Source organism: Sciurus carolinensis, chromosome 8 (assembly GCF_902686445.1).
Source record: "Sciurus carolinensis chromosome 8, mSciCar1.2, whole genome shotgun sequence".
Lineage (NCBI taxonomy): Eukaryota > Metazoa > Chordata > Mammalia > Rodentia > Sciuridae > Sciurus > Sciurus carolinensis.
The window spans coordinates 123,246,619-123,260,380 of NC_062220.1; the positions used below are offsets into that span (position 1 = coordinate 123,246,619).

The 13,762-nt window shown below is 45.5% G+C and overlaps 1 protein-coding gene across 5 annotated transcripts in view; it reads right to left on the reverse strand.

Annotated features, from left to right (window-relative positions):
• Positions 1-358: 358 nt before the first annotated feature.
• Positions 359-13,762, reverse strand: part of Txnrd2 (thioredoxin reductase 2) — a 66,551-nt gene continuing 53,147 nt past the window's right edge. For 4 of the 5 annotated variants that reach the window (XM_047561825.1, XM_047561824.1, XM_047561827.1 and 1 more), the window contains one exon: positions 12,924-13,184. Coding sequence is in view for 1 of the 5 variants with exons in the window: in XM_047561828.1 (XP_047417784.1) it covers positions 1,030-1,042 (13 nt within the window). In the remaining 4 variants the exon portion in view is untranslated. Of the gene's footprint in view, positions 1,043-12,923; positions 13,185-13,762 lie in introns of those variants that run through there. The other variant, XM_047561828.1, reaches the window with a different exon arrangement.

The window sequence follows — 13,762 nt, forward strand, 5'->3', positions numbered from 1 at the left end:
AATATTAAACATGTACTAATTTTATGACCTAGATACATCATTCCTATATGTCCAAGAGAAATTAAAACATTAGTTTACACAAAGGGTACATCAACATTCATTGCAGTTTCATTGCTAATAGCCCAAAACAATTCATGTCAAATATTCATCTATAGGTGAATGGATAAGCAACATTGGCACATCTGTTCCATGGAACATTACTTATCCAAAAAGGAGAAGGAATAGTAGGAGGAGAGGAGGAGAAGGAGAAGGAGAATCAATCAATCAATCAATCAATCAATCAATAAGGTATTGATACACAAAAACTGAATGAAAGAAATCAGACTCAAAAGAGTATATACTGTATGAGACCCTTTATATCAGATGTTCCAGAAAATGCAAACTCATCTTTTATTGACAGAAAGCTGATCAGTCCTCACCTGGAGCAAGGAAGTGGAGGAAATGAAAGACCAGCAGGGCATGAGAAAATGCGGGGGGAGGCAAGGGGATGAAAAGTTTCTATATCTTGATTTTTGGGGTGACTTCTGAGTGGTTATATTTGTTAAAATTTATCAAATTGTACCATTTATATGAATATGATTTAAGCTCAAAAACATTACTAAAATTTTTAACATAACTCTATCATAGCAGCTAGTCATTACAGTACAAAAGAAAAGTGACCTATTGAAAAAAATTAAAAATGGGAAAATGTGTTCTGCAAATGTCAGTTAGATTTAGGAGGTTGATAGTGTCTTCAACTCTGAATTTCTTAGCTGTATATCAATTGCTGATCAAGGTATTAAAAATCTCTGTGTGAATTCATCCTCCTATCTATTTATCTATCTACAATTCTGGGATCAAATCTACAGTTTTGTCATTTCTCATTTTAATTTTGCAATTCTGGTTGACTGCAGTGGTATAAGCTTGTAATCTCAGTTGATTCATAAGGCTAAGGCAGGAGGATTTCAAGTTCAAAATCAGCCTCAGCAACATGGTAAGATCCTGTCAAAAAGGACTGGGGTGTAATTCAGTGGTAGAGCATCCCTGAGTTCAATCTTCAGTACTGAAAAATAAAAAAAAGAAGCAATTCTGTTAGTTGGTACATATATTTATGAGTGTTAGGCTTTCCTGATGGATTGAGCCTTTTATTATTATGAAATGTTCCTCCTTTATCTTTGGTGCAATTTCTTTTCTTGAAGTCCATATTGTTTGATATCAACAAAGATACATCAGTTTTCTAGTGCTTTCTTTTCAGATGTATATATATACATTTTCCATATGTTTACTTTTAATCTGGATGTGTCTATATGTAAAGGTATCTCTTGTAGATAACATATAATTGGATTTGGTTTTTTAACTCATTTATTTATGCAATTATTAATATGATTAGGCTTAGGTCTACCATTTTACTACTTGTTTTCTATTTGTTCCTTTTTTTTATATTTATTTATTTTTTTTAATTGTATACAAATGGGATACATGTTGTTTCTCTATTTGTACATGGAGTCAAGGCATACCATTTGTGTAATCATACATTTACATAGGGCAATGATGTTTATTTTTTTCCCCTTCCCCCCCACCCCTCCCACCCCTCTTTTCCCTCTATACAGTCCTTCTTTCCTTCATTCTTACTGCTCTCCTTATCCCTAACCCTAAACCTAACCCTAAACCTAATGCTAACCCCTCCCACCCCCCATTATATGTCCTCATCCGCTTATCAGCGAGATCATTCGTCCTTTAGTTTTTTGAGATTGGCTTATCTCACTTAGCATGATATTCTCCAGTTTCGTCCATTTGCCTACAAATGCCATAATTTTATCATTCTTCATTGCGGAGTAATATTCCATTGTATAAATATGCCACAGTTTCTTTATCCATTCATCAACTGAAGGGCATCTAGGTTGGTTGTTCCATTTTTTATTAATCCTCCATTCCTCCTTTTCTGGCTTTTTTGGGACTTTTCAATATTTTTTTGTATTCTATTTTATTTCCTCTATTGATTTTTTTTATTTTTATTTATCTTGCAGTGCTGGGGTGGAACCTACCACTGAGCTACATCCCCAGCCCTCTACTTGGCTTTTTAGATGTACCGTTTTCTATTTCATTACTCTTTTTTGTGCCATCAACAATATGCTTTTTGGGGTTTTTTGTTTGTTTTATTGTTTGTTTTGGTATTGAACTCAAGGGCAATCAACCAGTGCCATATCCCCAGCCCTTTTTCATATTTTATTTAGTGCCTTGCTAAATTGCTGAGGTTAGTTTTGACCTCACAATCCTCCTGCCTTGGCCTTCAAGCTTCTGGGATTACAGGCATGGGCCACTGTGCCCAGTTTACAATCTATTTTTAAGAACAAAGTCCAATTAAATTTTCATATGTTATTGTATGTTTCTGTTCTAGAATTTTCATCTGGGTTTCTTTTATAGTATCTATTTCTCTGCTGAAATATCCTCTGTTCATTCATTGTAATATTTAGTGGTTGCTCCAGAAGTTCATAACACATCCTTAATTTGTTATAACCTGCTTAGAGTTAATATTGTATCACTTCACATTAAATTGAAGAGTTTTCCACTCATATGATTGCATTTGCAACTGTTTTGCTTTTGACATTTTTTCATTACTATAAGCTCAAATGTATTTTGTTATAAATGTTTTAAGTAATCAGTAACTTAAAGAAAATAAAAGGAAATAGCATTTTTTGTCCATCTGTATTTTTACCACTTCTTGTGTTTCATTTATTTCTGTCGATCTGTTTCTATCTGGTGTAATTTCCCTTCAGCTTGAGATCTTCTGTAGCCATTCTTGTAGTGCAAACTGTTGGGAGGAATTATCTCAGCTATCTTTATCTAAGAATGTCCTATTTCTTTCTTGGGTTTGAATAATATTTATTGCACATAGATTTTCAGGTTGACTTGTTTTTTTTTCTGTCAATATATTTTGTTCCTTTGCTTCTGATCTATGTTTTTTTCTGATGCAAAGTAGAGTATTTGTGATATGTCCTTATTTCTCTGTTTGAAGGATATTCCATTAAGCTTTGGTTTTCAAGAAGTTTGGCTATTATGTACCTGCCTTTGTTCATATCTCCCCCACCCCACCCCACCCCACTCTCTTCATTTTTATTTTGAGACGGAATCTCATGTTGCCCAGGCTGGTCTCAAACTCCTGGGCTCAAGCACTCTTCCTGGGCTCAAGCGATCCTCCTGCCTCAGCCTCCTGAGTTAACTGCTCAGGAGACTACAGATGCATTCCACACCTGACTTGCCTGTGCTTTTCTTTCTTTTTCTTTCTTTCTTTCTTTCTTTCTTTCTTTTTTTTTTTTTTTTTTTCTTTTTCTTTCTTTCTTCCTGGTACTGGGGTTTGAACCGAGCACTCTACCACTGAATTACATTCCCAGACATTTTCTTTTAAAAATCATTTTTTTTTTGAGACAGGGTCTCACTAAGTGGTCAAAGCTGTTCTCAAATCTAAGATCCTCTCACCTCAGCCTCCCAAGTTGCTAGGATTACAGGCATGTGTCACCACACCCATCTGCTTGTGTTTATATAGCTTGGGGTTTGCTGAGATTCTTAATCTGTAAATTGATGTTTTCTACCAAATTCATGAAATTTTAGCTATTTCTTCAAAAAAATTGTTTTGCCCTGTTCATTTTTTTCCTGAAACACCATTATGTTAGATTTTTAATATATAGGTCCCTGGTTTTTGTTGTTATTTTAATTTTTTTTTTTACTCTCTATTTGATTGGAGAACTTTTAAAAACATGTCATCAAGTTCATTCCCTTGTGGTACATGCCTGTAATTCCAGCAGCTCAGGAGGCTGAAGCAGGAGGATCACAAGTTCAAAACCAGGCCCAGCAACTTAGTGAGACCCAAAGAAACTCAGTGAGACCATGTCTCTAAAGAAAATTAAAAAAAGGGCTGGGGATTTGCCTTGGTGGTTAAGCGCCCCTGAGTTCAATCCTTAGTACAAAAAAAAAAAAAAAAAAAAATCATTATCCTTTATTCTGCCATTTAAAATCTTTTCTTAAGAACAAAGTCTAGGGCTGCAATTGTGGTTCAGTGGTAGAGCACTTGCCTAGCATGTGTGAGGCACTGAGTTCAATCCTCAGCACCACATAAAAATAAATAAAAATAAAGGTATTGTGTCCATCTCCAACTAAAAGATTCTTAAAAAAGAACAAAGTCTACCCAGTCAAATTTTCATTTATTATACTTTTCTGTTCCAGAATTTTCATCTGAGTTTCTTCTACAGTATCTATTTCTTTTCTTTTTCTTTTCTTTTTTCTTTTTTGGTGAAATTCCCTCTATTTATTGTGATTTTTTTCTCTTCAAATACTTAAACATCTAATAGGTATTTCAAAATTTAATGCCAGGCAAGTAAGGTGGCAGATGGCTATAGTCACAGCAAACTGGGAAGCCAAGACAGGATTGTAAGTTTGCAACCAGTCTTAGCAACCTAGTGAGAACCTCAGCAATTTAGTAAGATCCTGTCTCAAAATAAAACCAAAAAAATCTCTTTTTAGAATTCTTGTATCTGAGTCATCTTGGGGCCAGTTCCTATTGACTGCTTTTTTTTTTTTTTTTTTTTTTTTTTTTTGTGGTGCTGGGGATCGAACCCTTGGCTGCTTTTTATTTTGGCTAAGAATCACATTTTGATGTGAATTTGTATGTCTAGTTTTTTTTTATTGCATTCTGAATATTGTGAATGGCATTTTATAAAGATTCTAGATTCTGTCCTCTTCTGAAGTATATTGAATTTTGTTCTAGCAAGCCTTCTACTTTAAGTTTATGTTTGTTAGGATGGATCTATTGCAGTTTTGTTTTTAGTCCTAAGGTTAATCCTTTAGTCCTGGAACACAATTTTTTCCTCTAAGGCATGGACTTTCTGTGGTTTTAGTGGTTTTAATTTCCATTAGTTTCAAGCTGCTTTTGGTTGATCTTCAGTGCCTTCAAGCAGTTTTCTTTCTTTTTTTATCTAGATTTGTTCATCGCTATCTGTGAAAAAATTAGCCCTAATATAAGTTACTCAGTCAATCAGCACCTCTGTACATTTGTTTTACAAGCATCAGTCCAGTTGTGCCTGTCTTTGTGGTTAGATATGCAGGGTGCCTGACAAAATGTTTGTAGAAAGTGTGTTATGCTGCTCATTTCATATGGTAGGTGGTCCCCAGCTCATCAGAAGTAAAAGGAGGTAAGCTGAAGGAAGTCAAGGTCAAGTACAAATTACACCCCTATTTCCACAAACTATGTACAGAATATATGACCTTAGATATTGCACAAGAAAGCACCAGGGACATTTTAACACAGAAAGTATAACATAGGGCGGGTGCAGTGGCACATGCCTGTAATCCCAGGCTTGGGCAACTGAGGCAGGAGGACCTCGAGTTCAAAGCTAGCCTCAGCAATGGTGAGGTGCTAAGCAACTCAGTGAGACCCTGTCTCTAAATTAAAAAAAAAAAAAAAAAAAAAAAAAAAATATATATATATATATATATATATATATATATATATATATATATATATATATATATAAAATAGGGCTGGGGAAGTGGCTCAGTGTTTGAGTGCCCCTGAGTTCAATGCAAGTTCAATCCCCAGTACCCACCTACAAAAAAAAAAATGTATAACATAGGGGCTGGGGGTATATCTCAGTGGTACAGCACTTGTCTAGCAGGCATGAGACCCTAGGGTTCAGTCTGTATTACTACAAAAGAAAAAGAAAAAGAAAGTATAACAGTATGACATAAAATCTTCATGTCAGGCTTGATAGACTGACATGCTTTACAAACCTACTGTGTATGAGGGACCCTACTGGGGATAAAGATGTGAAGAAATAAGGCCCCATTTGGACAAGAAGGGAAAAAACCCTTCTAGGGTAACTGAGAAACAGCATTCCAGGGAAGCCCTGAACAGGTGAATCTTAACCAGGGCAAAAGAGTGAAGAAGGCACATCTTTGGCTAAGGGAACAACAGCATAGACAAGGACAAACACCAGACAAGGCCAGATGTATGCTACTAAAAAATCCAAATAAGAGGAGTGCCCCTTTCACTGAGTGCCTCTATGGTGGCAGACATCTGTCCTCAGAGCAGCCTTCGGAAGGGTGGGGTGGGGTAGAGCTTGTCTGAGCTGGTGGAGGCAGGACTCATTCCCACCATGTCTGGGCCTCCTGGTACAGTTTCCCGCCCTGACATGCCTGGGCACTGGGGAGCTGACAGGTACAACACTTTTTGAGAGAATTAAGGCACAGGATGGGAGACTGCCTCGCAAAGAATAGACTGATGTGAACAACATACTCCATTTATACACTGCCTCCCCTCCCAAAGACTTTGAAAATCAAATACTCCCCAAGCTATGGAAACCAAACCACTGGCTGATTGTTAGAACTTTATTATTATAATCACCCGGCCCAATTTCAGCCACTGCAGGCAGAACAATGAGCCATTGAAGCCTTGTGGAGGTTTCACCTCCCATCTACCTTCTCCAGCAGGCAGGGACCTAGTGCTGGGGCCTCAGTGGGAAGGGTGGTGGTGGCAGCATGCCCATGTCCTAGTTTTTCCATAGCACACAATAGTGACTCTGGGGGGGCATCATTCATCAAGTAGGGGACCTGAAGAAAACACATCTGGACGTTGCTTTGCTCCCCTGACACTTGTCCTGTATCTTGACCCTTGTAGGTCCGAAGCTAATTATACCTGCCTTCGGGAAATGTATAGGTATGAAAATTCTATTAAGATGCTAGCGCATATGAGGACGTGTGTGCCTTGCCCAGGGAGACTGTGGGATGCTCTTGCTCCATGTTGGGGTGCTCACATGTGTGCCCATGCTCTGGGAGTCCCAGCTGGGCTAGCAGCCAGCAGTTGGGTCCATGACCAGTAGTTGGGGCAGAGAGCTGTACCCAGATCACTCCCAACCCCCAGCTGCTAACATAACAAGGTCATAATGTGTTTTCTTTGTGGTTCTTCTTTATTCCCAAGCCTTTGGTGTTATTTGATCATCAGTTATTATCCCAAAAGATCTGATTTTATTAGGAGAAAAACAGTTCGATTTTATGGAACCACAAGCTCCAATCACTGTCCCATGAAACTCTAGAGGCCAGGACCTCGCCAGGCTCGAGCTGGGTCTGCCTGGCCTATCACTTCTGCTGTCGCCACTGGCTTTGAATTTCCTCCCTGGGTAGGGGCTCCAGCAGATCCAGCCAAGCAGCCAAGGGCCTGGTGTTTTCAGAGCTTGCTTACATTCACCAGGGCTGGATTTTCTTTCACCTCTGTGGGTGCTCTGTCCCTAGTTGGGGTCAGCTCTAAACACAGAAGGCATTTGGGGGCAGGGGAGTCCTCTGGTTGCCCATTTGGAAGGCCCCGAGTACCCCTCAGATGGGGCTGGGAAGGCTGCTGGAACCCTGGCTTGGGTTTCGGGATTAGGGTAACCCGAGTACTATAAACCGCATCAGGGCTGGATTAAGAAGGCTCGAGTCTAAGACGCTTTACTGGGCCCCCGGGGGATGTGGAGGGCTCCTTACTGCCCTTGTCACCACAGGTGCTTGGCTGGGGACCAGGATATTCAGGGTTCCTAGAATCCCTAGAAACCTGAGAATTCTTGGGGAGTGAGGTTGTACCATAAGGGGGATGGGGGACAGAGAGGGAGGACAGCAGAAGCGAGGCCCCAGCAGGTCCAGAGTGCACAGGTGGTTCTGCAGGAAAGTATGAAGGCCTGCAGCTGTCAGGCCCAGGTCTGAAGACCATGGTCCTGGTTGTTCCACCATCAAGCTCGGAGGGATCAAGTAGCAACATCTGCTATTTAAAGAGTCCCAAAGTCCTATCTCTCTTCCCTCCCAGGGTTGCTCCCTATCCCAGGTGTTTACTGCAGCAAGTTGGGATACTCTGTAGACCCAGGTCTCTTGTGATGGGCCATGGTGGGCATTAGTGTGACATGGCACAACACCATGCATGGACAGGTTGCAGGTGCCTGAATCCTTAGCTTCTGGACAGTGCAGGGAGGTGTGACTATAGGCATTCTTGTTTCCTAAGAACCTATACCGCCGGCCCTAGTGGGTGCTGGTCACATCCTATGGAAGATCATGTTTGCTGCATGTCCTTGGCCCTTGACAAACCTTCACCTTGTTATAGTGGATTCTGGAGACAGGAGCAATGACCACAACCATGAGTGCTGGGCTTGGAGGCTGGCCCTGTGATCAGGGACCTAATGATCAGGTGCTGTTACAGGTAAGGCCCAAGGAACATCCAGGTGTGGCAGTCTGGAATCTCATCTCTTTAGCCTTCTGCCTTCCCAGACAACCATCACTGCGATGTCTCTCCCATTTCCTGCCTCTTGGTAGTTCTTTGGGGAAGAATTTTTTGTCCAGTTATCTCCGGTTATTTCACAAGCTGAACATTCTGGATAGTAGTTGGATAAGCCCTTGCCAGCCTGCTGCCTGCTTTGGGTAGCTCCTTCCCCAGCCTGTCCAAGGGGGACATCAATCAGCTGGGCCCCTATGGCTTAGCCCTGTGAAGCTGGGATACCAGGCGCTATGGGAAGAACAGAATTGGTATCTACACAAATCCAGGGGAGCCCCCTCACAAGCTGGAAGAAACCTAGCAGAAAAGCCCCACAGCAGAGCATCAGGGAGCCCCCTCAACCTGGACATGCCAAGGAGCATGGGGGGCAGGCAATGTCTGTGCTTGGCACCCCCTCTTGCCTGCCTTCTGCACATTTACTTATGCATGTTTCCTTATGCCCCTGTCTGGCACAGGAAGGATGTAGGGCAGCTCCTAGGACTGTGCAATGATCAGTCAGAAAAAGCCCAGATCTAAGAAGGTGCCAGAAAGAAGAGAAACAAGGATGGGACATAAAATGCTACCCATGCAGGTTCGCCTGGTTCTGGGCTTCTACTGGCACTACCACTAAAGGGAAACCTTCTCCGGAGGGAAGGGGCAAAGGAGGCATAACTGGACCAGCTCAAAGGCAGAAACCCCTTTCTCAACCTAGGGTCCTCAGAGAGGAGACTTTTGTGCTGGGAGCCCCATCAGCCTAGGGACCAGAGTCTGGAAACCTCTATCAGCAGTCAGCCACCTCCTTGCATAAGCACAAGGGAAAGGTAGAGGTCAGGACCCTAGGTAGACAGGCAGTAGGGTTGCTGGCAGCATGGGTGCTAAGGGTTGGCAGGGCTCAGACCTATAGAGAACTCTCCAGGTTAGGCCCCAAGACCAGGCCCTGCTCAAGCAGTCCCTACTCTAGGATATCTACCTGACTAGAGGAGAAGGATAGTATCCCATCACCACCCCATCTCCATTCTAGTACCCAACCCAGTTTGGATTGGGCTGAGGCTTTCACACCTGGCAGGAGGCCCACAACTTACAAGTTTAGGGTCAGGAAGTTTTCCTCTGAGCAGAGGTTGAGGGTGGGTCCCCAGGAGCCACACCTGGTTTAGGTCCCATCTGAATGGAGAATTTGTTCACACATACTCCACAGGACTGGGTCTATGAAGGAACACACTTGAGCTTCCATGGATCCTGGTACTCAGGGCTGGGCTCCTATTGCTGTTGTCCAGCATCTAGTTGTTGTCCAGCATCTAGCTGTTGTCCCCAGCATCTAGTGCCCAACTGCCAGTCTTGTGCACCCACCACTGCTGCTTCTTGCTCTCTGGTTGGTAGATATACCCACCTCCATGTCTGTCAATGATCATCCCATATTGTCTTCCCCTTTTACCCTGAGCAGGACCAAGGGTAGGCTAACTTAAAAAGACTGGCAGATAGGCAGAGGCCAGGACAAGGGAGTCCAACAGGTTTGGTCAGCCTTGGTAAGAAGAGGCCCTGGGTGGAGGGGAAGTGGCTCCAGAGGCATACAGGGTGAAGTCAGGGAGGCAGGAGCAAGTCCCACCCACGAGTCTAGTGCAGACACAAACACACCTCTCATGTGGAGTGAGTGCCCTGAGCAGGAGGCCAAAGGCATCTGGAGTCTGAATAGGGTATGGAAGGCTTAGTAATGTGTTCTTGTGGAACTAGGTCTCCTGCAATGGCACTGCCTCCCTGACACACTACCTGGCCATTTCAGGGTGTCCCTCATGCAGGTCCTGGGTGGCTTGCATTCCCAGGTAGCTCTGCACCCAGCAGGTGAGTAGCAGGTGGGAGCCTCGGCCTGCCCCTATGGGCCTGCTTCAGAGTGGGGAGTAGTCTGGACCCAAGTACTGGTGGCACCTCCAGACTTCTGGGCACTGAGGCTGAAGTAGCCACCTGGTGAGGTGAGTCATGTGTGTCAAGATACTGTGGGACACACAAACACACAGACCTCAGGGACAAGCTCAAACCTGAAGGCCATAGGCACAGATACTCTGAGTTGCAGGCACTGACAGATGCTGAGCTGCTCCTCACAGGAACAACTCTGCTCACATGTGAGCGTTCCCAACTAGGGCAGAGATCACTTCCAACATTCAGGAAAGCAGAGCCAAAGCACATGCCCTCCACTGCCACTGAGTGAAACTGAGGATCCCAACAGTGCTGTAGGATTCTTGGAGTGGTGATGGGGGGCTTCAGTCTGAACATCTGTCTACTTTGAGATGATGACCCCCTTATATACCCTCTGCTATCAGCCCAAGCGCCCTCCTCAGAGACTTCTCTGGACCCTGCCCTATACTACTAGTACTTCATTCAGCCTTCACAACTGCTTGCCACCCTTCCTCTGTGTGCTTACCCCCCAGGGAGCCTCAGGACAGGGTACAGGGTGGGAGTGGCTGGAAGAGGGAAAGGGTGTGGTGTGGCAGAAAACGATGGGTGATTTCTCCTCACTTCCCAGGGGAGGGTGAGGAAGAGATGGGCCAGCGTGGCCCTGAGTATAGCACCCCGCCCCCCCTTGTCTGCTCCTCTCCCTCCCCTGTCCTTGCGCAACCTGGAGCCACAAGCAGAAGTGTGCAAGACATCGCCAGGGGTAATTGCAGGTTACATAGAACAATCTGAGGAATTAAAATCATATTTTCATTGCACCATAAAAACATGCAAAGGCAGCAAGGAGACAGCCCTGGGGCCAGGTAGAGAGCACCTGGCCTGTGGCGCTCTGGCCCCTCCTTGTGTTTTCCTGGGAGGAAGGGAAGGGCAGGCTCTGAGCAGGGGCTGGCCATGCAGGGATCCTGGAGACAGGGCAGTAAGGACATCCAGGACAGAAGCCATCCCTGGCATAGCATATCTGGCCTGCTCCTGATGCTGGTCCCACCTCGATGCTGGGCACAAGAGCCCAGGGTGACAAGCCCATTGGAGCTGTCATGTGTAGACACTGCATGTTGGGGTTCTCCTGATCTAGTCCTGGTCCCACAGCTGACTATGTGGGGGTTTGGGGCCCATGCCTCACCAGAGCAGGGTCCCCTGAACCTGTTTCAGGGCACTGGACCCTATGGCCAAGCCAGTGTATAATGCTCCAGCACCCAACCCTGAAAGTGGCCCTGGTGATGATGGTTCCTAGGATCTTTGTGGTAGATTTTCTCCTGCAACACTCAACTGTGAGATGGACCAGTCCCCTGTTCCCCATTTCCCAGGAGTGCATAAGCCCCTGTGCGAAGGGCGTCAGTGGACCTAAGACCATCTGTGACATGAGATATAGATATTTTGGTCCCTCCTAGGGGTTAGCACAAACCAGATGAACAGGTTGGACAGCACAATGAGAGAAGTTATAGGGACAGGTGTGCTGATGTAAGATCTGTTCTTGGGGAAAAGGTGTGCAAGAAAACCACCTGGGGACATGGATGTGTGGGGGCACTCTGGTTGCCAGTGACAGACATTTCTAGCTGACTGGGTAGGCAAGGAGGGAAAAGGCCCTCACCCCAGAGAACTGCCTGGTATATGTGGAGGACCCCACACAGGCTGTATCATTTCTATCACCACAGAAAGCACCAAGGCCATTGCCAGTTCCTTGTCTGCCCCATGATAGAGGCTGCTGCTGGGGCAGAGTAATCCGTGGACCCCTACCCATCTTACCCCCAGATGGGCCTCCCACATGCTCCAGGCAGCAGGGGTTCACTGACCTCTTTGCCTCTGAGGCAGACAAAAAGCTCAGGTTAGAGGATCCTTCCCCGCAGGATCTACAGCAGGGGCGCGCCACCAGCCGTGCGTTAAATGGGACACGGCTGATCTGGCTCTGCACTTGTCAGGAGGGCCCAGCCCAGCCCAGCACTTGGCATCTTAATTGGGCGTCTGAGAGCTCTCGCACACGCTTCACACTGTGAGCCAGGCTCCCGTAGGCCCATTAAGGTGCAAACACATTCCTTTGTTCACTGACAAGCAGGGTCCCATCCAGGCTCCCAGGCCGGCAGACTAAGTGATGTTTTCTTAAGGAAGACACGAGATTAGCTGCCACTAAAGCCTCAGTACAATGCCGGGCCCTGCCCATCGCTGTCAGCGCTGTCTCTCTATAATGTGATTGACAGGCGCTCCCTCAACCCATCAAGCCTCAATGTGCAGGATTAGCCAGAGTGCAGCCAACGAGCTGACTTGGAGGCCACGATGGAAATGTAATGAGGTGGCTGATGTTCAGGGACAGAAGTCTCAAACACCCCTGCCAATTCATTTCCTTCTGCCACTTGCCCCCACCCCTGTCCAGTATCTACTGAGGATCTGGGCTGTCCTCTTTGCTTTGAGGTACAAAGAGAACTCAGGGCTAACCTGTGCAGAGGGGTCCCCAGAGAGATCCCTATGAGAGGTCAGGCAACTGGGAGACACAGTAGGGGACTGTGTCCTTCCTGGGGCCAGAAGGGTCAAAGGGTCTGCCCCTCCCACCCACTGGCTGTTGGGAACTTGAATGCTCTGTACTCTGGATAGTCCCAGTTGATCATGGGCTTCCCTTGCCAGCAGGTCTTGGAAACTACTCTCATTTGATGAAGGGAGTTAGGGGGCTGGCCAGGCCCTACCTTACCTGAGCAATCCTGGGTGTATGTCATAGGCAGAACACAGTTTAGGAAAACATCCTCTTTATTTGTACTCCACAAATGCCAGGGGGTTCAGGCATGGGCAGCCCACAGGGTGGGTTTCTGCCCAGGTCATCATTATCTGGCATCAAGGGTTAGGCAGGGGGGCTGTCCCAGGTAGAAGAGGAGAAAGGGACTGACTACCCCTAGAGCCATCCCTGCAGGGCACACCAGCCATCTGTGCAGACACATGCTGTTCCCATGCAACCATCTCCTGAGCTCTCCAGGGGAAGGGCAGAAGCTCGCCCAATCCTCGCCTTCTAGTCCTGCAAACAACAGGTGGGGTCAGCACAAGTCACCCCTCACATTTGCTTAGTCACATCTCCCACAGTTGCACACGGGACCCTCAAGGGATGGACTGGAGATGAGCTCCCGAAGAGATGTCCCCCTCCCCCTACCACCAGTCAGTGTGTCACAGGGAACACTGCAGTGCAATAAAAATATTTTGAAATGATAAAATATTTGTAGCAGGCTCTTAACAAAACAGTTCTGTGAGGTGTAATATTCTGATAAGAGTTTCCTCAGGATAGGTACTTTGTATGTCTATATCAAAGGCAATCCTGGTTCTGGTAGTTGTGGTGGAGCTAAATGACAGAATGCCCAGGCAAGGCCCCTGGTCAGGGCCTGCTGCTCATTGGACCCTTCAGCAGCTGCTCAGACCATGAAGTCTGCCAAGAATATCTCAAGGGGGAGCTTACTGCTCTGCCTACCAACTCTGCCTCTGCTCTAAAGGAAGAGGGGAGGGGCTGGGGAGATAGCGCAGTTGGTAGAGTGCTTGCCTTGTAAGCACAAGGCCTTGGGTTTGATCCCCAGCACCCCCCCCCCAAAAAAAAAAAAAAAAAGG